The sequence below is a fragment of the Osmerus mordax genome, chromosome 4 (assembly GCF_038355195.1).
Source record: "Osmerus mordax isolate fOsmMor3 chromosome 4, fOsmMor3.pri, whole genome shotgun sequence".
NCBI classification, from domain to species: domain Eukaryota; kingdom Metazoa; phylum Chordata; class Actinopteri; order Osmeriformes; family Osmeridae; genus Osmerus; species Osmerus mordax.
The window spans coordinates 10,222,220-10,244,890 of NC_090053.1; the positions used below are offsets into that span (position 1 = coordinate 10,222,220).

The 22,671-nt window shown below is 45.7% G+C and overlaps 3 protein-coding genes across 15 annotated transcripts; 1 reads left to right on the forward strand and 2 right to left on the reverse strand.

The window, feature by feature from the left end:
• Positions 1–46: 46 nt before the first annotated feature.
• On the reverse strand, positions 47–13,041 carry ampd3b (adenosine monophosphate deaminase 3b). 3 transcript variants are annotated; one of them, XM_067235289.1, is made up of 16 exons: positions 12,926–13,041; positions 12,065–12,166; positions 6,664–6,883; positions 6,297–6,477; positions 5,923–6,088; positions 5,084–5,303; positions 4,858–4,987; positions 4,384–4,578; positions 3,867–3,998; positions 3,530–3,693; positions 3,216–3,342; positions 2,713–2,876; positions 2,285–2,405; positions 1,960–2,133; positions 1,341–1,451; positions 47–960 (listed from the first exon to the last, which is right to left on the reverse strand). In XM_067235289.1, exons 2-16 carry the CDS (start codon positions 12,117–12,119, stop codon positions 760–762), a joined length of 2,361 nt encoding a protein of 786 aa, XP_067091390.1. In that variant the 5' UTR covers positions 12,120–12,166; positions 12,926–13,041; the 3' UTR covers positions 47–759. The 3 variants fall into 3 exon arrangements, with proteins under 3 accessions (XP_067091390.1, XP_067091392.1, XP_067091391.1); XM_067235291.1 differs by lacking the exons at positions 12,065–12,166; positions 12,926–13,041 and adding an exon at positions 10,454–10,622; XM_067235290.1 differs by lacking the exons at positions 12,065–12,166; positions 12,926–13,041 and adding an exon at positions 8,867–9,291.
• A 938-nt stretch (positions 13,042–13,979) lies between these two features.
• rbm28 (RNA binding motif protein 28) lies at positions 13,980–20,585 on the forward strand. Of its 11 annotated transcripts, none has more exons than XM_067234960.1 (22): positions 13,980–14,310; positions 14,431–14,577; positions 14,657–14,784; positions 14,881–14,956; positions 15,109–15,201; positions 15,337–15,408; positions 15,587–15,710; positions 15,839–16,059; positions 16,161–16,227; positions 17,186–17,295; positions 17,388–17,461; positions 17,596–17,731; positions 17,872–17,936; positions 18,069–18,227; positions 18,403–18,552; positions 18,740–18,814; positions 18,920–19,058; positions 19,224–19,276; positions 19,307–19,345; positions 19,430–19,674; positions 19,773–19,890; positions 20,077–20,585. In XM_067234960.1, exons 1-22 carry the CDS (start codon positions 14,193–14,195, stop codon positions 20,212–20,214), a joined length of 2,547 nt encoding a protein of 848 aa, XP_067091061.1. In that variant the 5' UTR covers positions 13,980–14,192; the 3' UTR covers positions 20,215–20,585. The 11 variants fall into 11 exon arrangements, with proteins under 11 accessions (XP_067091061.1, XP_067091055.1, XP_067091060.1 ...); XM_067234954.1 differs by having other exon boundaries at positions 19,307–19,324; positions 19,355–19,674; XM_067234959.1 differs by having other exon boundaries at positions 19,307–19,324; positions 19,403–19,674.
• Positions 20,586–21,348: 763 nt separating this feature from the next.
• On the reverse strand, positions 21,349–22,169 carry lepa (leptin a). The gene is made up of 2 exons (XM_067234962.1): positions 22,020–22,169; positions 21,349–21,821 (listed from the first exon to the last, which is right to left on the reverse strand). Exons 1-2 carry the CDS (start codon positions 22,167–22,169, stop codon positions 21,447–21,449), a joined length of 525 nt encoding a protein of 174 aa, XP_067091063.1. The 3' UTR covers positions 21,349–21,446.
• Positions 22,170–22,671: the final 502 nt, after the last annotated feature.

The window sequence follows — 22,671 nt, forward strand, 5'->3', positions numbered from 1 at the left end:
TGATTTAAAAGTACATTTCTAGAATGAAAGGACAAAGGCAAAGGCACATTCTTTAGTTACCAATTTATTGTATGTAAAAAAATGTAACACCCCTGTTCATCCTAAATATAATAAAGTGAAGATGTAAACATTTAAACATGGCATACTTTGGGACAGTGAATCATTTCAACGGTTAAAGGCTGGTTGAGCTATTTTCCTATATGCTCTCTTAAAAAGGATCCATACGTGCCCATGTAATGACCAAGCTAAAATCTCTAAGTTCCCACACAGAAATGGACACAACCCACCATGTGCTTCGAAGACAAGCTGAAGGGGGCAGTGTCTCATTACAATTCAGTATATGGACTTCCCATTCACCAGCCCAGTAAACATGCTAACAAAAAACTAGCTTCTGAAAGAATATTTTGCAGGTGAACAGAAGCTAACTGGTAGTGCATGCTCCTGATAAAACCAGTTAAATGGATGCCCAGACAGGACAATTTGTGTACATGCAGTTTGTTTGCCATGATGGTTCAAAATTGCACTGCTGGTTCTGTTTGGTCTACACAGCCTTATTTAATATGGTGCTCTTTCCATTTGTCCAAAATCCCACTTCCTGGGGGATAATAGCTGACCTAATGGTACTTGCCAACATCTCAGCTCAGCAAGACATTTTTTGCACCTTTCCAATCATGTTTGATCAGATTGACCTAACAGAGGGGAGGAAGGATACATGTTGAGAGGATCATAACAGGATCCCAGAGCTCGACATGTTTTAGACTACTGTTTCTGTGACACAGGCTGTGACATGGCCAGTGCGGCGGTGGCCTCCGTCTTCACTGCTTCCACCAGGAAGCTGAGCTCATTGCACAGAGTCTCGTGGCGGTATGCCAAGCGTATTTGCGCCACATTTGTCCTACGGATATCGTTGCCATCTGGTCCATCCTTCAGGTAGTTCGGACCAAGGAAGTGTTTCTTTTCCTTTTGAGAGAGGAAGAAAAGAGGTTAAGGATGTAAGGTTTCTAATGTGTGAAAACAACATAGGCTGCTCAAGAATGTTCAAAAACATAATCAGGTGGTGGCTAATGATAGCTGTGTTATGTTGATAAGTAATATGAGAGGGGTGAAAAATGTGTTCTGGTAAAAGGGCTCTTGGCTTCATAACCTGTCAAAATTTCAAAATAATCATTCTAGCTCATTCTGGCAAGATCTTCCTGAACCGAGAGCTGCACTTTTCTTCATTGACAGTGAGTGCATACACGTTGCTGGTAAAACAAGATAGATAAGTTTATGAGATAAGATAGTTGAATAAAAAACCCTGACAGTTCCAAAGGGCAGGATTCTGACTCATCACACAGTACCTGGTGAGACAGGCCACTCTGCAGCACACTGTTCCTGGCAATCTCACACACATCACAGGTACTCAGTTTCCACAGCTGGGCTGCAATGGCATATTCCTCCATCAGAGCCTCCTACAGCAGGTTAAAGAGAGACATGGCATTAACATGATAATTATATTTGTGGAATATACAGTATTTTGCACCTTTTACACTCTCTGAATATCAATTTCCACTAATACTTCAATTGCAACATAATTATATATTTTTAATTAATGTTTGAAGTATTAAGTACATCCTCTCATATACACCTGTCTGGCATGATACATTATTTTCCGTCAGGGGAATTGTAACCTTTTGTGGTTCCATGGTGTACAAAACAGTTGTGAAGGGTTTAAATGAATCAGCTACAAGCTTTTGACTCATACTTGAAATTAATAATAATAAAATGTAAATAGACTGATTTAATGCGTCGGATATAATGCACACTAACATAAAAGGCACATAGTACACAGTGTGCCTAGTATAATGGACAATACAATATAGGGGAAGGATCTAACAGGAAGTGTAAGATATCAGGGATAATATACCAGTGACCTTTAATTCATTGATCATATGTTCTTGTTGCCTCTGTGATTCTGACCTTGGTGTAGTGGAACTGCATGGGGTCATCAGTGGAGAGGGACACACATAGGCCCTTGTGCAGGAACTCTTTAAGGGGGTTCTTGGAGTACTCCAGGAAGAGGCTGTTGTTGCTGAGGGGAGACATGGCGATGGGCACCTGGGCCAGGTAGTACAGGTACTGCAACACGGGACTCTGGGATAGTATAGATGTGAGCAACCAGTTAGCATGATCAAGTTCTTTCATACAGGTGCAGAGAATTCAGGGAACAACAAGGACTAAAAAAACAGACATTCTTTTGATTCTGAGCTGTCAGATATCAAAGGTCACAGTTGAAATGATTCACCTTCTTCAGGTTGAGGCCATGGGAGATGTTGTCAGCCGTGAGAAAGGCGGAGACCAGGTGGGTGATGGAACCAGCCTCGCCGCAGTGAGGGCGGAACTGGAAGGTGCTGAGCCCTCTCTCCCTGAGGTAACCATGAAACCAGTTTTAACATTCCATGGGAGTGCTTAAGATTAATTGCAGAAAAGTACACATAAGAATAGGACCCAATTTACAAGTCAGTCAAAAACATTTCCTCGAAAAGGAAGTTGCCAAAACTGTAATTATGGTCATTACTTCTGAGGTTTTTGTTTTTCATTGTTTCCATGTCACAACACCCGTGTGAAGCAATCAGACACTTAGGCTACTTTTGTGATGGAAACAATGCCAGCGAGCTGACATTGCTCACCAAACACCCTTAACACTTTTGTGATGGAAGATGAGAGACTTACTTGCGCAGGTTGTTAAGCACCATGATGTTGGCGTACATGTGAAAGAGATAGTAGGTATAGGGTGGGTTGTCATCGGTGGTCCACTCCTCAGGCTTGGGGCTCTTGTAGGAGAACATGTGGTCGCTGTGCTTGGACTCATCGTCCACGCTGTCAAAGCCTGTCACCTACATACAGGAGGAGATCACGCTATAGTGACATCCAATTTGAGACGTTCTTGAAGTTGAAGTATACATGCTGATTCAAATCCATAAATAAGATGCTTTACACTTGCGTTTTAAAGGATCACAGTGTCGCAACACAACTTCGTTGACAGGTGTAACCTATTACCACACCTGGCGATTATCTCACAATGACTTAGTTGTAAAGACAAGTTCTATTACTCGATAGAACTTGGCACACATGTGAATGGCACTCCCATAACAATAAGCAAACAGTCACAAGCGTTGAGTTAGTGACAGAAAGAGAAACTTGATATCAGTGCGAAACTGTGGTTGGATACTCACATATTTTAGGAAGATGTGGATTTGCTTGTGCTTGTGTGGATTGACCGTGGCCTCAAACAGGGGAAGGAAGATGTTCTCCAGAATCTTGGCAAAGTTGGGAACTATTTTCTTTGACTTGAAAATATCACTGGAAACACATGGATTTGTGAAACTCAGACTAAGACATGTTCAAATTAGCACAAATGTATGTAAGGCATGCCCTGTAAGTGTATGTGCGTAATTGCTCTGGTTATGCTTAATCCAAGGTACAACTTTGTTCCTACAAACCCCAGTTATTAACTTACAACATTCAAAGTATTTATTTACAAACTTACTAGATCCTGGGCACTTGGATGATCCACTGCATGTTGGTGGAGTGCACCTTGTGCTGGATGAACCAGGAGGCCAGGTTCTCCCATTCGTCAGCAGAGCGGCCGTAGATGGACAAGCGAGGCTCAGCGTGCTGGTACTTACTCTCCTCCAACTCGTGTGCCACTTCCTATCAGAGGATGTGAGAGACACAAAATGAAAGATTTCTGTCATTTTGCTGACAGTGCAAAAGTGTTAAATACCATCCCATAAGAACCATCAATCTTTTTGAAGTGGTTTTAGAACAAATGAACGTTTCACGTTCTCATTTCAAAAGGTGTCACTCTTATGACTGTACTGTACCTTGATGAGACGTGCAAAATATTCTCCTTGGATGTAGTTGTCTGATTTGATGTAAATCTCTCGAAGTTCACTGGCCCCTACGGGGTTGTATTTGGAGTTGAACTTGTCAAACCGATGGAACGTCTGTCTTCCCTGGGAAGGAAAGGGAGAAACGTGTGTGCCTTTATAACCTCTGCTCACTCAGTGCAACATGTGATTTCTAATTGAATCATTGAATTACACGAGTGCTATAATCTTTGACTATTATGTAGCCAAACCTTTTGGTAATGTCTGAAGATAGCAAACAACCATAGCTACTGTGAAACCCAATACTTTAAAGAAGTAATGTACTTTTTCTAAGAGAATATCAGTGAGGTCTCTCACATGGGAAAAGGTCCATCACACAACCATCTTGCTTCATTCCGCAGGACCTTTTGCTCGTACGCAGCAGGAATGACTATTTTCATGGCCAAACCTTTTTTCAAGTGAGCCCATCTTTCAAATGAACGTTTGAGATATGAAACACGGTAATACTTACTGCATGTACGTCCAGGGAGTCCACAGTGAGGTCATAGGGGTCCATTTTCAAGTTGTCGAACACCTCTTTGAGGGTGAACGTCTTCCCGCCCTTCTCCAGGACCACACGGTCTGCCTCGGTCTGGTAGGTGGTCTTGATGAACTTGAGCAGATGTTTCTGGTTCATGCAAGCGGCTGCGTGGATGTGTGTGTCTACCTGTGGATGAGAAAGCAATATCCAGTCGTTGGATGTAGATGTGTTCTGAATTACTGCATTAGAGAAGAGATCATTTAACGGAGGAGCTTTTGTGTAGAGGATGTTACTCTCATATGTTTCTGCAAAATTACGGTGAAACACTGTATATTGCATCATCTCTATGTACAACTTTTATTTGTCCTTTTTAGTTTATTTGTTGGTTCCATCTTGCTGTGTTTTTATACTGTGCTGTTTCTGTCCTCACAGAACATGGGATGATGGACTTAATGGGAGACCAACCTTCCTGACGTTGTAGAAGTCTCTATGCGCTACACTCTTCAGCTCTTTCATCTCTGCCATTTCGTTCATCATCTCATGGAGGTAGAACTTCGAGTCCAGAAAGTTCAGACGTCTGTGGCAGTAGGTCTTCCTGGGCGAGACACAAAACCAGCGCACGTTAAGAGAGAGAAGCCCTGTCGTCGTGTGGACGTTCGTCGTAGGGAGGACTCGACGGGGGGCCACTCACGTGGGGCCGTCGGCGATCATGGCGAGGACGTGGCTCATGTCGATGGCGAAGGTCTCTATGTCGGGGTAGGGCAGGCTGCGCGGACGCTGCTGCCTCAGGGCCTCCTCGTCGTCGTACACGTTCACGATGCCGTCCTTCATCTGCAGCACGTAGTTCAGGTCGTCGGGGATGCCCTCCAGGCTGTAGGGGTCCTCGCCCTCGCGTGGACACGGGCACACGTCTGTGGGCCGCATTGACAAACAAATGGAGGGAGCGACAGAGTGGAATTACAGGGAGGTAGAAACCAACAAGGAAACAGCCGGTTGAACATGGTGTGACTTCATGTTGGGGACTGTTTTCAATATTTGAACTGGCGCCAGTATGTGTCAGCATGAATTAGCTCTGCAAATGTGTTGGGCTGATCAGGAATTTGTTGCAGCAACTTACACAGGTGCCTACAAGTATGATTGGCATAGACTGGGCCCATGTTTTGGAAACGCACAAGCAATGGGGTACCGTCTAAACGCTATTGTCAGGTGAAAAATGGTACTGGGAAAATGGACATAAATGTGTATTTTTTTGGCCCAATTTACTCACAAGCTGTGTGTTTCCATGCCCAATCACAATTAAAATAATGGGTAAATTGCGCCAGCAAAACACACATTCACACCGTGAATGCAATTCACACTGTGCAATATCCAGACATGGAGATCTTTCCAACTGACATGAGCCACATCCTTCCCATCTTCCCTGACTTTTGGAATCCTAATCCCTATTAGTCCAAGAGCATTGGTCAAGTGACAATTGCCTTTTTTTTCCCAAAATCAAGGTCAAATCCAGAGCAGAGGTCCTCCTTATACCTGGCATGATCTCGTCCTCCTCCTTCCACTTCTCATTCTCTGAGCTGCGAAGGAACTGGGCTACGGTCCTGGGAAAGCGGTGGTAGGCCAGTCTGGAGTACTTCTCCCTGATGAACAGAGCCTTCAACAGGCTCTTAGCTGCCTGCTCATAGTCCTCCACTGTGATCTGGGGAAGGTCATGTGCAAATACATTGAAATACTGCATCCTACTGTCTTTTCTAGGCTAGAATGTTATGTGACGCCCCCAAAACCTGAAAATGATTCATATTGTCATAAAAGTGCCCCCATATTAGATCATGGAAATATATTAAGTACACCTCTGTATGGACAGACTAATATAAATGCATTCATTCATAAATCAAGTAGATATATACCCCGGCACAATAATCTCCACTGATGGTGACCCTCTGGAAATCGATGAGGTTGTCTGGCAGTGCTGGGCAAGTTGAAGTGGGAGACAACAGAGGAGCCACCACAGAGAGGGCCCACTCTGCACTGACGGGAGGGAACGCCTGAGACACCGACTGCGATCGCATCATCCGGAAACTCTTCTTCCTGTGGGGATGCCAGTTAGCACGGGGTGAGAACGGTGTCGAGCCAAATAATGATTCGATAGATGTGAACGTGTCTTCAGTTGGCTGTCATGTACTTTTTGGGGGGATAAACAAAAGGGGTTTCAACACTTAAACACAGGTTTGGTCCAGGGATTGAGCCCTACTCAAGGTCCCCACATGTCCTGACCTTTTGACGGTTTCTTCTGACTGCTCGGCCATCTCCTTGAGGAGTTCCCTCTCCCGGTCCTGCTGAAAGCCGATGGGACAGTCCTCAGGCACGGTGTACATGGAGAGGACATCCTTGGAGTCCTCCTCCTTCAGGGCAGACGCGTACACCTTTTCCGCAATCCGGCGCACATTCTCATCCACCTCGCACAGCGAGAGTTTGGGGAAAAGGCGGGGCATCTCTGGGGCAAGAAAGAAAGAGAAAGAATGGACACTCATAAGGACAGAGAAAATGGACTTTGTGGGGAAATTAACGAGAAACATTGTTGTAAATGACGATTGATATACTACACGATATCTGTACTGTATTATACCATGCTGCAATGTTCTTTTTCTTATGTGCATGTGTATGTAGATTAAGCACACTTTAATTAACCCTCGTGCTGCCTTCGGGTCACATGACCCAAAGGTTCATAACGAACCATCGTTGTGTTTACCCAATTTTAACCAATACAAAAACAAATAAAAATACTTTCTTTTAACCTTTGCAATGTGGGGGGTCTGAGACAGCCCAACGGTTAAAAGAAAATGCTTCACTTTGTTTTTGTATGCGGTAAAGTTGTCGCAATACGACGGTGGGTCACAATGACTGATGGGTCAGAATGACCCGAAGATAACACAAGGGTTAAAGTCTTGTTACGCTATTGAAAATGATATTGCTGCAGTGAGGGAAGGTCAATATTATCTTAGTGTCAGTAGATAATAAGTGCATCTACAAGCAGGATATGAGAGGTGTGTTGGTAAAGCGGGGACATGGCTCCTCTTGCAACACCCTTGCTTAAATCACCGCAGTAAACATGTCCTCAGCCTGTGACTTATGTTTCTGAATGCCTACATGTGCTGCCACGGTTAGTCAGGTTACAGTAAACACTAGGCTCCCACAGACTGACAGCATGACATACAATCTGTCTACTCACACGATCAAGGATCATGCTGTTCGTGAATGCAAAATACTGAGGTGAATTACATACACATCAAGAAAAACAGTAAATATTTGTTTACAAGTTACTGAGAAATCAAGAACAAACTGTTATTTTAGAGAATGAGTGCTGATTGTTGTATTGTCTGAAACATACAAATTGAGCTCTGAGTGCAGACATTTTTGTAACTAAGAATATGTAGCAACTACCCTTTGGTAATATCGGTTACCTTAGAAGTGGAATATAGCCAACCCCAATTTCCTCTAAATATCAGAAGATGACAGAAAATGGTTTACATTTAAACTGTTGTTGCTTTTGTATCTGGGGCTGTTGCTCTTGGTTAAATCCTTTTACAGACTCATTACATACTTTGATATTTAATTATACAAATCGTTAAACAGGTCACACAGTATATTTCCTTTTGATGGCATATTGATGTCACTGATGTCATTAATTTATTGGTTGTATTTTTGCTGTGGCTAATAATACTTCTGCCACTGTTCCCATAGCATCTGCGAGTTGGTTAGTTGGTCAATTGCCAATTTGGTCTCTAAAATGGACTACTACTTGACTGAATCAACAAACTTAAAAATTGAACATTCTGGATCTCTTCATCAAGTGACAAACTCCTCTGAAAACCTTTCTAATGGCTTTGTAAACAAAGAACTGTATCCCCCACAGTAAGTCAGACCAAGTCAGATGTGAGGGATTTAACATGAACTCGGATGTGGAAACCTTTTCAGACTTTTTCCATGTTCACTTGGTGCCTTTAGGCAAGCTGCATCTAGGCACTAACTGGTGTCAGGGATGAAACCACCTGACCTAATCATGTGTTGGACGGGTAGTTTCTTTTAGCATATACAGTAATAAACAAGACACATTTGTTCGTTTTTTTTAAAGTTATGGGTTCGTTTTTTTAGGAATCACTAAGACTATGTGTCTGTAGGATCAGGTTAGTTGGCACAAAACAAGTGACATCAAACTGTCAACTCACCCTATCTCATTGTTAGCTGTATCTTCATGTCCTCTGAGAATGCCCCTTTTCAGCACTACCTATTTGGCTTTTGTCAGTTCAGTCTTTTTCTCTTTCACGAAAAGCCCCATCCACTACAACCTGACCCTAAATGTGCCCTAAGCCATAGGTATTCACTGACCCTCACAATCACACATAATTGACATTATACAACTCTCGCATTGTCAGCAGGCAACACCATCGTCAGTTGGGCAGCTCAACCTCTCGCTTACCTTCAGCCGTGATTTTGGCCATGCCTGGCCTTCGACCACTAGTTTGGTGAGTCACTATTTCCAGCACTGTAGTCCTCAGTCTGTGCAGTGAATCTGACTGTCTCGTTTTGACTTCCTCAGTCAATGCTGTGATACTTAAGACGGCTTTCTGCGTCCGTCTCAGACTCTGGGTTTGGCCTTCTGGCTCTTTGTAGAATCTTTTCTACCTTATTGTTATTGTCCAGGTCAGTCTTTGTGGAGTCTTTCCAGTTTGACTGACTCTTCTGATCTGCTGTCCCTTCTCAACTCTCTCGACTCTCTCAATGCTCTCTTAAGTGTTTATCAAACTACAGTCTGTCTGGGTGTCCATTATCTTTATTTGCTTCTTAGTGACTTCCTCTTACTGTTGTTCTTTCTCTTTCAACCTTTCCGCTGTTGTTTATTCAGTTCTGTGTATGTACAGTATGAAGCAGCTGCTAGTTGTTGCTGTCTGGAGAATCTCTCTCCCCCCTCTATTTTAGGTTGCGGGAGAGTCCTAGCAACTTGGCCTGCTGATCTAAGTCGGTATGTCACAACTGGCTCTCAGGGCAGTGGTGAGAAAGCATACTTGTCCCACTTGATTCTAATCGTGTCAACAGCTGCATGTATGGCTAACGTTCCTTAGTGTGCTGTTCACTCCTCTTTTATTGTGCTGTAGGGAGTTGGGGATCAATTTTTTAGGAACTTTAGCTTTAGTTCACATGACATCAGAACAGAAGACTCTTATTACTCTTATTCTACTTTACATACTGTCACTCTATTTGAGTGGTGTTTACCTTGGAAATATGAGTTCCCATATGACGTGTTCGTGTCCCTGTTTCCCTTCTACAAACTCACTGATGCCTTTTATCTGCTGTTATTCCCAAGACGATCTGCTGTGGTAGTCTTTAGGGAGGCTACCAAGACACGCATGTGAACACTGGATAAACAAAACTGTTTATGCTTCTGCCAGAAGCGAGCCTTGTTGAAGATTTGGCAATGGCATAACGACCACACCCCTCATTGTTCGAGAGTTCAGCCCATGTTTACAGAGAAAAAGTACAAACTTAGCATACCTTGGCATGTCTGTTTAATACCGTGACTAAGCACCTCTAAAAATGGAAGGCTTGGTTCTCAAAGCAACATGCCACATTCAATGAAACACACTGGAACATAATGCATAGTTTTACCAAATGATCATGTATCCACGGACCTTGGTAATTATACGCCCAAAGAGACTTCCCTATCATGGAATACTAAGAGTCTTCTTGGAGTCTCAGTGACCTTGTGTATTCACTCATCCTTGCCAAGCTATTACAACACCACTTCTACCATCTGCTATGTGATCACATGCATAATATCCCTCTGCTAACACAGAAACTAACAAAACATATATTGGCACGTGTGGCTTTAAAGGCTGTAGATCACCGAATGTGTATGAAGCTAGCTACTAAAAGCAGCCAGGAACACATACCACATGTATAATAATTTAAAAAGCGGAACACAATGTACCAACTCTGAAGGAAGGAACGTTACAGACCGTAAGAACACTTCCACAAAATAACTAGCTTTATGCTGCATAATATTTACCTGTTTTAATCTTTGCTTTGAGTGAAGGAGTCCTTGGAGGAAAAACTGTATTTTTCTTTGTGTTGTCTCCCAGCCCTTTGTCCGTTTGTAGCAGGGGAACAATTGGCAGCAAACTGACCCCGCCTCAGAAAAGCTCTACTCTGGTACCTGCCCACTACCCAGAGCCCTCCTGCCTGACCTGACCTGTCTGGTACCACCCTTTTACTTCCCAACTGCCATTTACAGTGCCGCTCCTACTTAACAATTCACAGCCCTCTCCAGTTTGTCAGGAAATTCGATTATATAATGCCTCACATTGCACAATTTGAAGGAATGCCACTGCAGACATGATTTAAGACAGCCAATATTAGCAGTTAGATACCGTTACTAAAATGGGGATTGAACAAACACATACTGAAAAGCATAATCCCAAACTATTTCACGAAACAGTTTTACTGAGAACCTTTATGTGCTGCCTGGAAAAATGGCTTTGACAACCAAGTCCAAATGGATGTTGATTCACTTGACCTTACTGGACAAACTGGTTTTAGTGCATCTAGTGCATACTGTATTACTGTGTCCATTTCAACTTTAAATATGGATGGGAAACAAGGCACCCTTCAACCCATCAGAGTAAGAGAGATTAGGGGAGCATTTCCCTTAGAGAGTGTGAAAGGGGAGATAAGGGATTTTCCCTATAAGTCATTACCACTCTGGCATTGAAGAAGCCTTTATACATATCATATCTGTAAGAATGTATTGGTAGAGTAAAAAGACCAGGCTCTGGTAGAAAAATATACTGGTATAAATCTATATTTTCCATTTGGAAAAACTATCACATTACAGATAAACATAATCTTCACAAATGTATCCTTATTTTAGCAAATTAGAGCAAAAGTATATATTTTAAAGGTAAACATTTTAGTTGATATTATCAAAGTAGTTATTTTTCAGATGGTGTATATATCATTTTGGAATATTAGATTCATTTAAGTGATTGTATGCTCTCTCTCTCTGCCTCACATCAAATAAAGATGTTGCTCAGTCAGTAACAAAAGAGTAGGTGTTAGACTTTACAGCTGTTGCAGCAACACATGCAAATTTACAGTATACATAGTTTCCCTCTTGTCATGCACGTTTCCTCCTATGAACCAAAAATAAGTGAATACTGCATCCATGAAAAACAAGCCAGCATAATGTTTTCATTTTACACACATATCTGTGCAGTATCAGCTGTTTTGAGGAACATAACTTAAGGAAGGCTTTGAACTAGCATGTTATAGTGGTCCATGGTGCACGTAAAAGTTCACCATGTATTTTAGGCTGAATGCTTGAACGGTCACCTTGTGAACTGTCAATGGTGCACTTCATAGTCGGGTGACCTGGAATGTCAGGGTTGGCATATCTTGTTTATGAGTGGAAAGAAGAAACTGCACTTGGTGAATATGGGCATGCATATTTGTGTACGTGTGTCAGTTTGTGCGTGCACAGTAGGTGCACAGACACATGTCTGTGTATGCTGTACATGGGTTTGTGCTTTGCCTGAGTGCACATGTGTTAGTATTCATGTGTGTGTGTGCCTTCTGTGTGTGTGTGTGTGTGTGTGTGTGTGTGTGAGTACAGCAGACTCACCTCTCACAAGATTTGGGGTGGAGTTCTGCTTAGTAATGGGTTCTCTTTTCTTCATGTTCCTTGGTATGTTGAATGAGTTGACGTGGGGGTGGGATGTCTGACCTATCGGATAACAGACAGGTCAACATAGAGCAACAATCAGAAGGCATTAGAAGCATTTGAACACTGCAATCAGTTAGTACACAAGCTTATACATGCAAATGCACACAGTTGTATTTGTACAGGATGGCCTAGGTTTAATGAGGGCTTGTTAAGGCTGCTACAGTTGTTGTAGTAAACAGGAAAGGGAAACGTTCATCTGTACTTGGCCTGGCGAAGGTTTGTCAACAAAGTTTGTGTAAAGGGTGTTGTCTTCTGTTCTCCCAGAAGTTTGGTTATGTGAGCGCTATAAAGTCAGTACGATGTATGGCTACAGTAAAAGTATTTGTTTTGGTTGGATCTCACACAGCAACATTCCTATGTCCTCTTATCATGGCTCTCTCTCTCAAGAGCACCAAAGTTATTTTTGCATTTGGCTGTAGAAAGAAGGCCATGTCTGTTCTTTCACTTAGGAAATACTGTCATGTATTCTAGCAAGCCCTAACTTGATAAAGGAATGTGACTATGGCAGTAGCTTAGCCTAGCCTGCTAACATTTGAGCAATTGGAAAAATAATAATGGTTTTCTTGTGTAAGTTAAGCTTCAGAGAGAAGTTAGGACAAATTGACCTACTCTCTCTTAAGAGAACTAATGACACCAGGTAGCTGCAATCAGGATGTGTGTGTTTGTTAGAAGGTACATAGTGGTTCCTGGAGTGTCTGAAATAGAGGGGTTTGAAAAAAAAGTGATAGGCTTGTAGCTGCATCACAGCAGTGGGCTTACCTTCTCTGGACTCTTGCAATGAAAACACTTCAAGTGCTGGCTGATTGTCAGTCCTTGGCTGCCAGAGGAGATGAGTGGTTGTTCAGCAACAGAGACAGATATTTAAGAGACTCTAGTTAACTCTTTCCTTGCCTGTTTGGAGGCGGCAGCTATTATTTTACCAGTAGTCACACCCTGCAGTGACAGCACACAATAAATAACCTGATCTCAATAGGTGTCACACTATCTTAAGGGAAAGTTACAAAACCACTGTCTTTTTTTGTTCTCTAAACCCAGTCTGGGGGAAGAGGAGGGTTTACAAACCACATACTTCCTTTTTTAGTCATGCCATGCATTCCAGTAGAAAAAAAACAGAACACATGGCTGAGGAGACCATTCTAGACATGTGAGAATGTTTATACATCACTTTCTCTTTTTTTTAAATAAAGACTATAGATGCTGGGAAAGACAACAGGAAGTTATGGTCTTCTTGACACAATATACAAGTAATTTGACTAAGGCTGCAAATCATCATGATGAGGTTTGAACTGTGCCTGTTTTTACCTCCTGCCTGAACCCATGAAGTTGTAGCACCCTCTATGGGTTGTCAGTGTCTCTGACACTACTGTTACTGCCTGATCGTCTTCTGCCATTAATGCTGTACAATAGTACGGTAGCAGTACAGATGAGTTTAGTTAAAGACGAAAAAAACATAAATTGCCTAAAGTGCATATAAATATGTACATAGATGTATGATAGATGTATGTGTATATTTATATTATTATATATTATTATATATTTCTATACATTATAGCTTATGTATAGCTTTGACATTTTATAGTATATACTTTTATAGTATAAGTTTATAGTAAAAACAAAGAGCTACCACTTACTGGTCTGTCTGACAATCTTTTTTAGGGTGAATGACCCATCGGATTTGCATCGTTGTTCTTTCGAGCTGGGCCACCGATTGATGGCAGCAATGCTCGAACTGCGCCTCGTCTGCCGGAAAACACAAGAAGAAGTTACCGGAAGAAACCCCTGACAGCTTCCGGTTGTTTCATGATGGCCCTGTTGTACACAAACGTGTTTCTCCGTCATGACTAACTGATGCACGTGGATGTCATGTTTTTGGGGAAACGTGTATTACAAGAGCAAGCTCAAGATAATTTTTGGAAGAAGCTAAATATTGGTTTCGTATAGCAACAAACAAACACTTCTCGGTATTCAAATATAGAGTCTCATTAGCTACAGTAGCTAGCTGGCTAGCTAACAAAAAGTTGGAGCCATGTCAGGGCTTACTGTATTCGTAAATAAATTGCCTGTAACTGCCTCGAATGAACGACTCGAGGAAATATTTTCTGAGATTGGCCCGCTGAAGCAGTGTTTTGTTGTCAAAGAAAAAGGTGAAGGAAGCATATCTTAATTGATCATTTTAAGCCAATCTGTATGACCTATCTACTTGGCTACAGCCAATAATGTCTTCATAGCAAAACACTAACACGGGTTGTATCTATTCTATTCAGGTGGCGACAAATGCCGAGGTTTTGGATATGTCACCTTCTCAATGGAGGAGGATGCAAAGCGTGCGCTGAAAGAAGTATGTCTCTATGATGGCCGCAAGATAACAGTCGATGTGGCTAAAAGGAAAATCATTGACAAGAAGGGTAAAGGTACGTGAGATTCATTTGGATGGTAGCTCATCTTTCATGTCAGCATTCAGACTTTTCATTGTGACAGTGATCCCTTCAGCATCCACAACGCCAGAAACCAAAACGACAGCAGGCACACCGCCAGCCCCTCGAAAAGAGCAGAAAACAAACATACCGAAGAACTCCCTGAGGAAAGCAAGGCTAATCATCAGGAATCTCAGCTTCAAGGTATGCCACACGAGCCTTAACACATTGAGGCGTGTGCTCCGTGTCCACACAGCCCATACTTGATGGAGCATTTTTTTTTGCCTTTCGTTGCTGCAGTGCTCTGAGGAGGATCTGAGACAGACCTTTGCCAAGTTCGGGACTGTTCTCGAGGCCAACATCGCTCTGAAACCAGGTGACTTAGCCCAGGATGATATCTGCGCTTACAAACCTCCAGCCCCCCATCAAGCCACTCCGGATGTGTTCAGTTAAGCAAAGGCCGAAGGGCCTGGCTCCTGTCAGTGTTTGACGGTGTCTCTCTCTCTCCCTGTCGTGATGCGTGTTCAGATGGGAAGATGCGAGGCTTTGCGTTTGTCCAGTTTAAGAACCAGTTGCAGGCCGGAAACGCCCTGAAGGCCACGAACCTGAAGGAAATCAAAGGTAACGCGTGGGACACTTCTACCTGGCCTGGATGAAGCGCACAACTTCGCTGAGCTGTTGAGTGTTGGTTTGAAAGGTTGGCGGTCCACAGTGGGTAAACAATGTGATGACTCCATTCTCTGTTGCCCATGACAGGGCGGCAGGTAGCTGTGGACTGGGCTATAGCTAAAGACAAGTTTCTTGCCTCTCAGCCACCCGCTGCCTCAGGTAATCTGCATAGTTCAGTAGTTCGCCAATGCAACAAACCGACACAGATCACAGTATTGGCATGGACAGTTGAAATCATGTCCGTAACACCACTGCAATAATGTATGCACTTACAGATAGTTTGAGACAGTCATCCTATTCCCACACGCGTCAAACATGAGTTTGAATTGTCCCACAGGAATTAAGAACGGGGAGAAGATTGCGTTAAAGAAACCAACAGCTGACTCCAAGGAGGAAGAAGAAGAAGAAGAAGAGGAGGAGGAGGAGGAAGAGGAGAAACCAGTCGCACCTCAAAAGAAAAAGTACCACCTTTTCTTTCTTTGTCCTTGTTAAGCTACATGTTGCTGAAGTGGTAGACACTGTTTGGATCTTTGTGGAGGCCGGGTCTATGGGGCCTCACCATCAGATGTGTGTACACATCTCTCCTCAGAGCCACCTCCAAGCCTGCCCCTCCTCTGCCAGAATCCCCATCAGAGGATGAGAGTGAGGAGGAGGAGGAGGAAGGTGCTGAGGGTGAAGAGGAGGAGGATGATGATGATGACGAGAATGATGATGATGAGTCCCAAGAGGGAGATGATGATGAGGAAAGTGAACTTGGGTCTGATGACGACGACGATGATGATGACGAGGACGAAGATGAGGATGACCTAGGTATGTCCATCCCCTCGCTCTCTCTGTACATGTGTGCATTAGCGGTGTTGTGAAGTCCTCCTGTATTCTGGCCGCTCACTGACACCTGTCTGTGTGTCCAGGCCAGCCTGCCAGGAAGAAGCGGAACCTCCCCTCTGACATCAACGAGGGCAAAACCGTCTTCATCAGGTCCGCCTCCAACCCCCACACATACCCCCTGCCCCTCTTACCCTTACCCCCCCACCCCTCTCTATCTTCAACCCCAGCACTCACCCCAGCACTCACCCCACTCTCACCCCAGCACACACCCCACTCTCACCCCAGCACACAACCCACTCTCACCCCAGCACACAACCCACTCTCACCCCAGCACACACCTCACTCTCACCCCAGCACACACCCCACTCTCACCCCAGCACACAACCCACTCTCACCCCAGCACACACCCCACTCTCACCCCAGCACACACCCCACTCTCACCCCGGCACACACCCCACTCTCACCCCAGCACACACCCCACTCTCACCCCAGCACACACCCCACTCTCACCCCAGCACACACCCCACTCTCACCCCAGCACACAACCCACTCAGCCCAGCACACACCCCACTCTCACCCCGGCACACACCCCACTCTCACCCCGGCACACACCCCACTCTCACCCCAGCACACACCCCACTCTCACCCCAGCACAAACCCCACTCTCACCCCAGCACACACCCCACACTCACCCCACTCTCACCCCAGCACACACCCCACTCTCACCCCAGCACACACCCCACTCTCACCCCAGCACACACCCCACTCTCACCCCAGCACAAACCCCACTCTCACCCCAGCACACACCCCACTCTCACCCCAGCACACACCCCACTCTCACCCCAGCACACACCCCACTCTCACCCCAGCACACACCCCACTCTCACCCCAGCACACACCCCACTCTCACCCCAGCACACAACCCACTCTCACCCCAGCACACACCCCACTCTCACCCCAGCACACACCCCACTCTCACCCCAGCACACACCCCACTCTCACCCCAGCACACACCCCACTCTCACCCCAGCACACACCCCACTCTCACCCCAGGGGGGGGGGTGCTGACTGAAGGTGCTCATGGATGATGTCATCCCTTGCCCTGTAGGAACCTGTCGTTCGACACGGAGGAGGAGGGTCTGGAGGAGGCGCTCCTGCGCTACGGGGAGCTGAAGTACATCAAGATCGTGGTCCACCCAGACACCGAGCACTCCAAAGGTCTGTACGCCCGCGTCACGCTCAGCCGCCGGCGGGTCTCGGCGGAAGCGGCTCGCTGATTGGTCTTGTCTGCCCTTTTCCCCCCCACCCAGGCTGCGCGTTCGCTCAGTTCAAGTGTAAGGAGGCAGCGGACAGGTGTATCAACGTGTCTCAGGACGAGTCGGAGGTGAGGCCCTGCAGAGCTGCAAGGCTAGGTTGTCGTCACCCTGACGCCTCGTGCTTCTGTGTGCTTGTCTTGTGTGTCGACTGAGCGTGTGTCGCCCCCCCGTCTGTGTGTGTGTGTGTGTGTGTGTGGGTTAGACCGGCGGCATCCGCGTAGATGGGAGGAAGCTGAACATCGTCGCGGCGGTGACCCGAGAGGACGCCACCAAGCTGAAGGACAAGAAGGTGAAGGTGGAGACGGGCACCAGGAACCTGTACCTGGCCAGGGAAGGACGTGAGTAGCTCCTCCCTCCTCCACTGAGCCCCCCCCTAACCCTACCCCCTTTCCCCCGAAACGCCACGAGAACCCACGTGTCTCACACAAGACTCATCTGACTACGCGCGCGTGTGTGTGTGTGTGTGTGTGTGTGTCAGTGATCCGTGCGGGAACCAAGGCAGCGGAGGGCGTACCGGAGGCAGACATGGCCAAGAGACAGAGGGTGAGCGCCGTGGTGGCGGCTGCTCCATCCACCCTCACGCCGTGCGCACGTTCCGGAAACTTTCAGCCAGCCAGCGCCGCTTGCCTCCCCTCCTGACCATGCCTCTGTGTGTGTGTGTGTCCCCCGTGTTAGTTTGAGGAGCTGAAGCGGACAAAGCTGCGGGACATCTCCGTGTTCGTGTCCAAGACGAGGTTGTGCATCCACAACCTGCCAAAGTCGGTTGACAACAAGCAGCTGAGAAAACTCTGCCTGGATGCGGCTGGGGGAGGCAAGGCAGTCCGCATCACTGAGGTAAAACGCACACACACACACACACACACACACAGATATTCCCTGTCTCATATTTCACCGATTCACAAATATGTTTTCAGTGAAGGCCACTAAGTGGCACTGTTGCTAGGAGCTGGTTGATTTCCTTCATGGTGGAGGTGCTCTACATGTGCGTGTGTGTGCTGTGTATCTGCAGTGCAGGGTGATGTACGACAAGAAGCCAGAGAGGGGTCAGATCACCGGCCGCTCGCTCGGTTATGGGTTTGTGGAGTTCCAGGACCACGAGCATGCCCTGAAGACCCTGCGACACCTCAACAACAACCCTCAGATCTACGGCTCGAATAAGGTGCACACACACAAACACACACCTCCTCCCTGCACGCATGGCTAACACGTCGAGCCTAGCCAATCAACACACGGGAACATGGGTGTTTTTGAACTGGTGAATTGACCGGTGACTGTGTTTCATCCAGCTGTGTCTCTGTGTGTGTGTACCTGTGTGTACCTCTGTGTGTGTGTGTATCCCTCCTCAGCGGCCCATTGCGGAGTTCTCCCTGGAGGACGGGAGGAAGCTGAAGATGAAGGAGGCTCGACAGCAGCAGAGCAAGGTGGGTGGTGTGTCCCTCTCCCCCTCTCCCCCTCTCCCCCTCCGTGGAAGCCGTCCTCCATGGAGGAACATGACACCCGTGTCGCTCTGTTTTCACGCTCTCCAGCAGCGTTTCAGGAAAGAGCCCGGTACAGGAGGACGACCCCAGACCGGGGGCGGGGCCGGCCCTCAGAAGGGCGTGGCTGGACCGAAGGGTGTCACGGTGACGGGAGAGGGCCAGGCAAAGACACAGGCCAAGACCGGAGGTGAGGCCTTTCTATTCTTTTTCACAACAGTAGTAATAATAATGATAAGTGATTATCTATGGTCACGAAGCACTCTCTTCTTTATGCTCACTGTGTTCTCTGTGTCCTCATATGACTAATGTGACACCTCTCTTCCTCTCCCATCCATTCTATCTGGGGCTCCAGCCCAGGGTCCAAAGCAGGGCCAGGCCCAGGTTCAGAAGCAGGGCCAAGCCCAGGTTCAGAAGCAGGGCCAAGCCCAGGTTCAGAAGCAGGGCCAAGCCCAGGTTCAGAAGCAGGGCCAAGCCCAGGGCCAGGATCAGAAGCAGGGCCAAGGTCAGAAGCAGGGCCAGGCCCAGGGCCAGGATCAGAAGCAGGGCCAAGGTCAGAAGCAGGGCCAGGATCAGAAGCAGGGCCAGGATCAGGTTCAGAAGCAGGCCCAGGGTCCAAAGCCAGGCCAGAAGCGGGGCCAGGATCAGATAAATGGCCAGGATCAGATACATGGCCAGAACCAGGGCCAGGGCACGTTCTACTCTGGGTTCCAGACTAAGCCAGAGGTGGAACACATAGAACTGGAGGATGGCAAGAAGCGAAGGAAGATTCTGCCCTTTCCTTCACATCGAGGACCCAAGATCAGGTATGTCCACGTCTAACACACCAGGACAAAAAACACAACTTTCATACCTCAACTCCTCTGTTTGACTGACCCCTTTCCTGTTGTGTGTGTGTGTGTAGACTGAGGGACAAGGGCAAGCCGCAGCCTCCCCAGCCCAAGAAGGCCAAGAACCACCCCAGCAGACGAGAACGTCAGGGAGGGCAGACGCTGGAGAAACCCATCCAGCCCAGAGCACAGGTACTGTGTGTGTGTGTGTGTGTGTGTGTGTGAGACAGAGACGGGGGACCTTCTCAGGCACACTGGGATGAAGCCAACCTGAACAGTCTCCAGAGACTGGGGTCAGTTTGATGCTAGTGAACTTCCGAGTGCCCCCCTAACCACCACCACCCCCCCCTCTCTCTCTCTTGCCTGTGTGTCGTCCAGAGCTCTAAGGCGTCCAGGAGGCAGGTTAGGAACAGAGATGATGTCCGCTTTGACAGCCTGGTGGAGCAGTACAAGAAGAAACTGATGGGGGGCTACAAGTCCACAGCTACCAAGAAGAGCAAATGGTTCAGCAGCTAGTGTGTGTGTGCTTCTGTGAGTTGTGGTGTGTGCATACATGAGAACAAGAGCCAAAATAAATCCCTCCCCTCGTCTTGTTTAGAATGTCTGCGATAATTGGGAGGAATTAAGGATGGATTTGGGTTCACATGTTAAACATTCATTCATTTAAATGATGGTTGTAAATCCACTGCATTCAACTGCTGGTACCGTCTTTTAATGTGTACAGTATCAGCTTTGTTTGACGCATTGTTAAACTAGTTTCTGTCTAAAGTATGACACTGTCATTCTTCCCCTCGTGTCATGTTTGTTCAAATTGTCGAGGACTTGTGCAAAATATATCATTCATGTAAATGAGTGGCATTTTTAATAAATCACGTTTTGAGACGTCAGTGTTGTGCATCTCGGGATTTTCTGTAAATGTTTAACATTGTTAGTCTTACTGTCTCATGCACAGAAATAACGTGTGCACAGAAACAGTGTGCTCAAATAACAGTGCTCAAATAACAGCACTGGGTGGACAAGTAAAAGCACTATTCTTGATGAATCGAGACTCATTTTATTAAAATGTCTGATGTTAAATAAGAAACCTCACTTCAATGTACAAAAATATTACACATTCTCAATTTACGAAATATTCTGGCATAAATATATATGCATATTATTAATTGTAATCAATCAACCCTTTACATTGCTGTGGAAGTAGTCACAATGCATAATAATTTACTTTCCAACTAAACCAACACACTTTCATGTTTTTTTCCCCATGTTTTGCTCAGAATAATATGTGGTTTCCTGGCATGGGCAGGTCTGGCTTTCAGGAAACCCTGTATGATATCACCATTCAGTCACGCCTCCATATTTGGTGTGTGCGTGTGTAGTGCAGTTTGTGTGTCTTATACTTTTTTTCCTTCTTTTTTTCCCAAGCCCTAGTTGTCCTGCAAATGCATTCACCAGCTGTGGCTTCTGGTAGAATCAAAGCCTGTTTTGGGCTCAACAACACTACCAGTACCATGTTACCTTCTCCAGAGATTGGTATACAGCATCACTATCCAATGTAAACATTGCGAATTAAAAGTATTAAAAAAAGGTAGAAAGTGCCTTGTGTTCTGTTTGTAACAAATACCTTGTTCAAGTTATATAGAATAAAATATCTTTTCAAAAGTCTCCACAAATGGTTTGCAGCTCTGGAAGGATCTGCTCATTCTGTGTACTCAGCGATTCCCTGGCTGGTGAGAAGTCTGCCACCGAGTCTAGGATGCCGACTTCTTCTCCAGGTCTTTCAGTTCAGTTGTCGAGCAGGTCTGGAGCACGTTCAGATTGCTCTTCAGGAGATACAGGAAGCTCTTAAGCTTCCCCAGGACCACCAGGCTTTTGCTTTCTGGAAACTTATTGGGCAACTCCAGCTGGTTCTCTTCCCAAGCTGTCTGTTGTGTCCCTGGGCACATCTTCTCCAGCCAGGTCTTCAGAGAGTTGACCGACACCTTGAGCTGTCTGAGCCTCTCCTGGGGCAGGCTCTCCAGCAGAACATGGTAGGTCTCTATGACCTCCACGATGGAGGAGAGCCCCTCCAGATGCTTCTCTGTGGAGGGGTCCAGACTCCCACCCACTAGCTGAGAAGACATCCACTGTTGGAGAGAACAATATGTTATTACTTCATGCCATGTAACTCAATGGACAGTACATTCAAATCAACCCATTTCTTTCCTGTGCACTGGGCTGATGCAATGAAGGGTACTAACATCAAATAGTTGGTTCTTTTTCTACTTAAAAAATCGAAAAGATGCATAATAGTTGATTGATGGATGGATAGATTGATTGATTACCTTGTTATTAAGTGTCTCTATCATGTCCACCATGTGCTCTGCCTCTAATTTGACTTTGTTCCTCACAATGGCTGGTGAGAGAGAAGCCCCTGCTCCCATGGTGAGCAGGGCCAGCACAGAGGAGAGGAAGAGAGCCAGGGTGCAGTCCATTCTGGAAACGTGGAGCTGTCTGTGCTATGTGGGTATCTGAAGCAACACTGAGATGTCTATGGTAGAGAGAAAGGACACGTTATTATCATTCTATTTTCAAAGTTCTTGACATTTGTACACAATGACATGACATACACTCATAAGCTTTACATGCATGTCAAGAGTAATATCTCCATCTGTCATCAACACCTATCATAACCTCTACTAATGTAGCATGTACGATTGTCCATCATGGCCATAACCTTCCTTTGCTTTCAATGTGTCAGCTTAGCTGCACCAATCAATATTTGGCAAGAGGAAAACAGAGTACTCTGCCCTGCACAAACACAAGTGGCACAAGTTTCACTTAATAATATCCCTCATCCTGGACTGGCAGATAATTCATTCATCTCAACCTCACTGACTAATATTACACAATTTCTAAATGTAGTGCCACAGTTCAATCTAAGCCTTGTCATAGTTGTTTTGCAGTCAAAAGCTCTGCATGTGATCCTGAAATATG

Excerpts from the sequence above, each read along its gene's own strand:
- ampd3b (XM_067235289.1), bottom strand. The coding sequence starts at position 12,119 with ATGAAGAAAAGAGAACCCATTACTAAGCAGAACTCCACCCCAAATCTT. Across the intron at positions 6,478-6,663 it reads TCAGAAGAAACCGTCAAAAG|GAAGAAGAGTTTCCGGATGA; the intron begins GTCAGGACATGT and ends GCATCCCCACAG. Across the intron at positions 2,877-3,215 it reads TCCACATCTTCCTAAAATAT|GTGACAGGCTTTGACAGCGT; the intron begins GTGAGTATCCAA and ends TCCTGTATGTAG.
- rbm28 (XM_067234951.1), top strand. The coding sequence starts at position 14,193 with ATGTCAGGGCTTACTGTATTCGTAAATAAATTGCCTGTAACTGCCTCG. Across the intron at positions 14,578-14,656 it reads CATTGACAAGAAGGGTAAAG|CATCCACAACGCCAGAAACC; the intron begins GTACGTGAGATT and ends TGATCCCTTCAG. Across the intron at positions 17,296-17,387 it reads AGACACCGAGCACTCCAAAG|GCTGCGCGTTCGCTCAGTTC; the intron begins GTCTGTACGCCC and ends CCCCCCACCCAG.
- lepa (XM_067234962.1), bottom strand. The coding sequence starts at position 22,169 with ATGGACTGCACCCTGGCTCTCTTCCTCTCCTCTGTGCTGGCCCTGCTC. Across the intron at positions 21,822-22,019 it reads TAGAGACACTTAATAACAAG|TGGATGTCTTCTCAGCTAGT; the intron begins GTAATCAATCAA and ends TCTCTCCAACAG.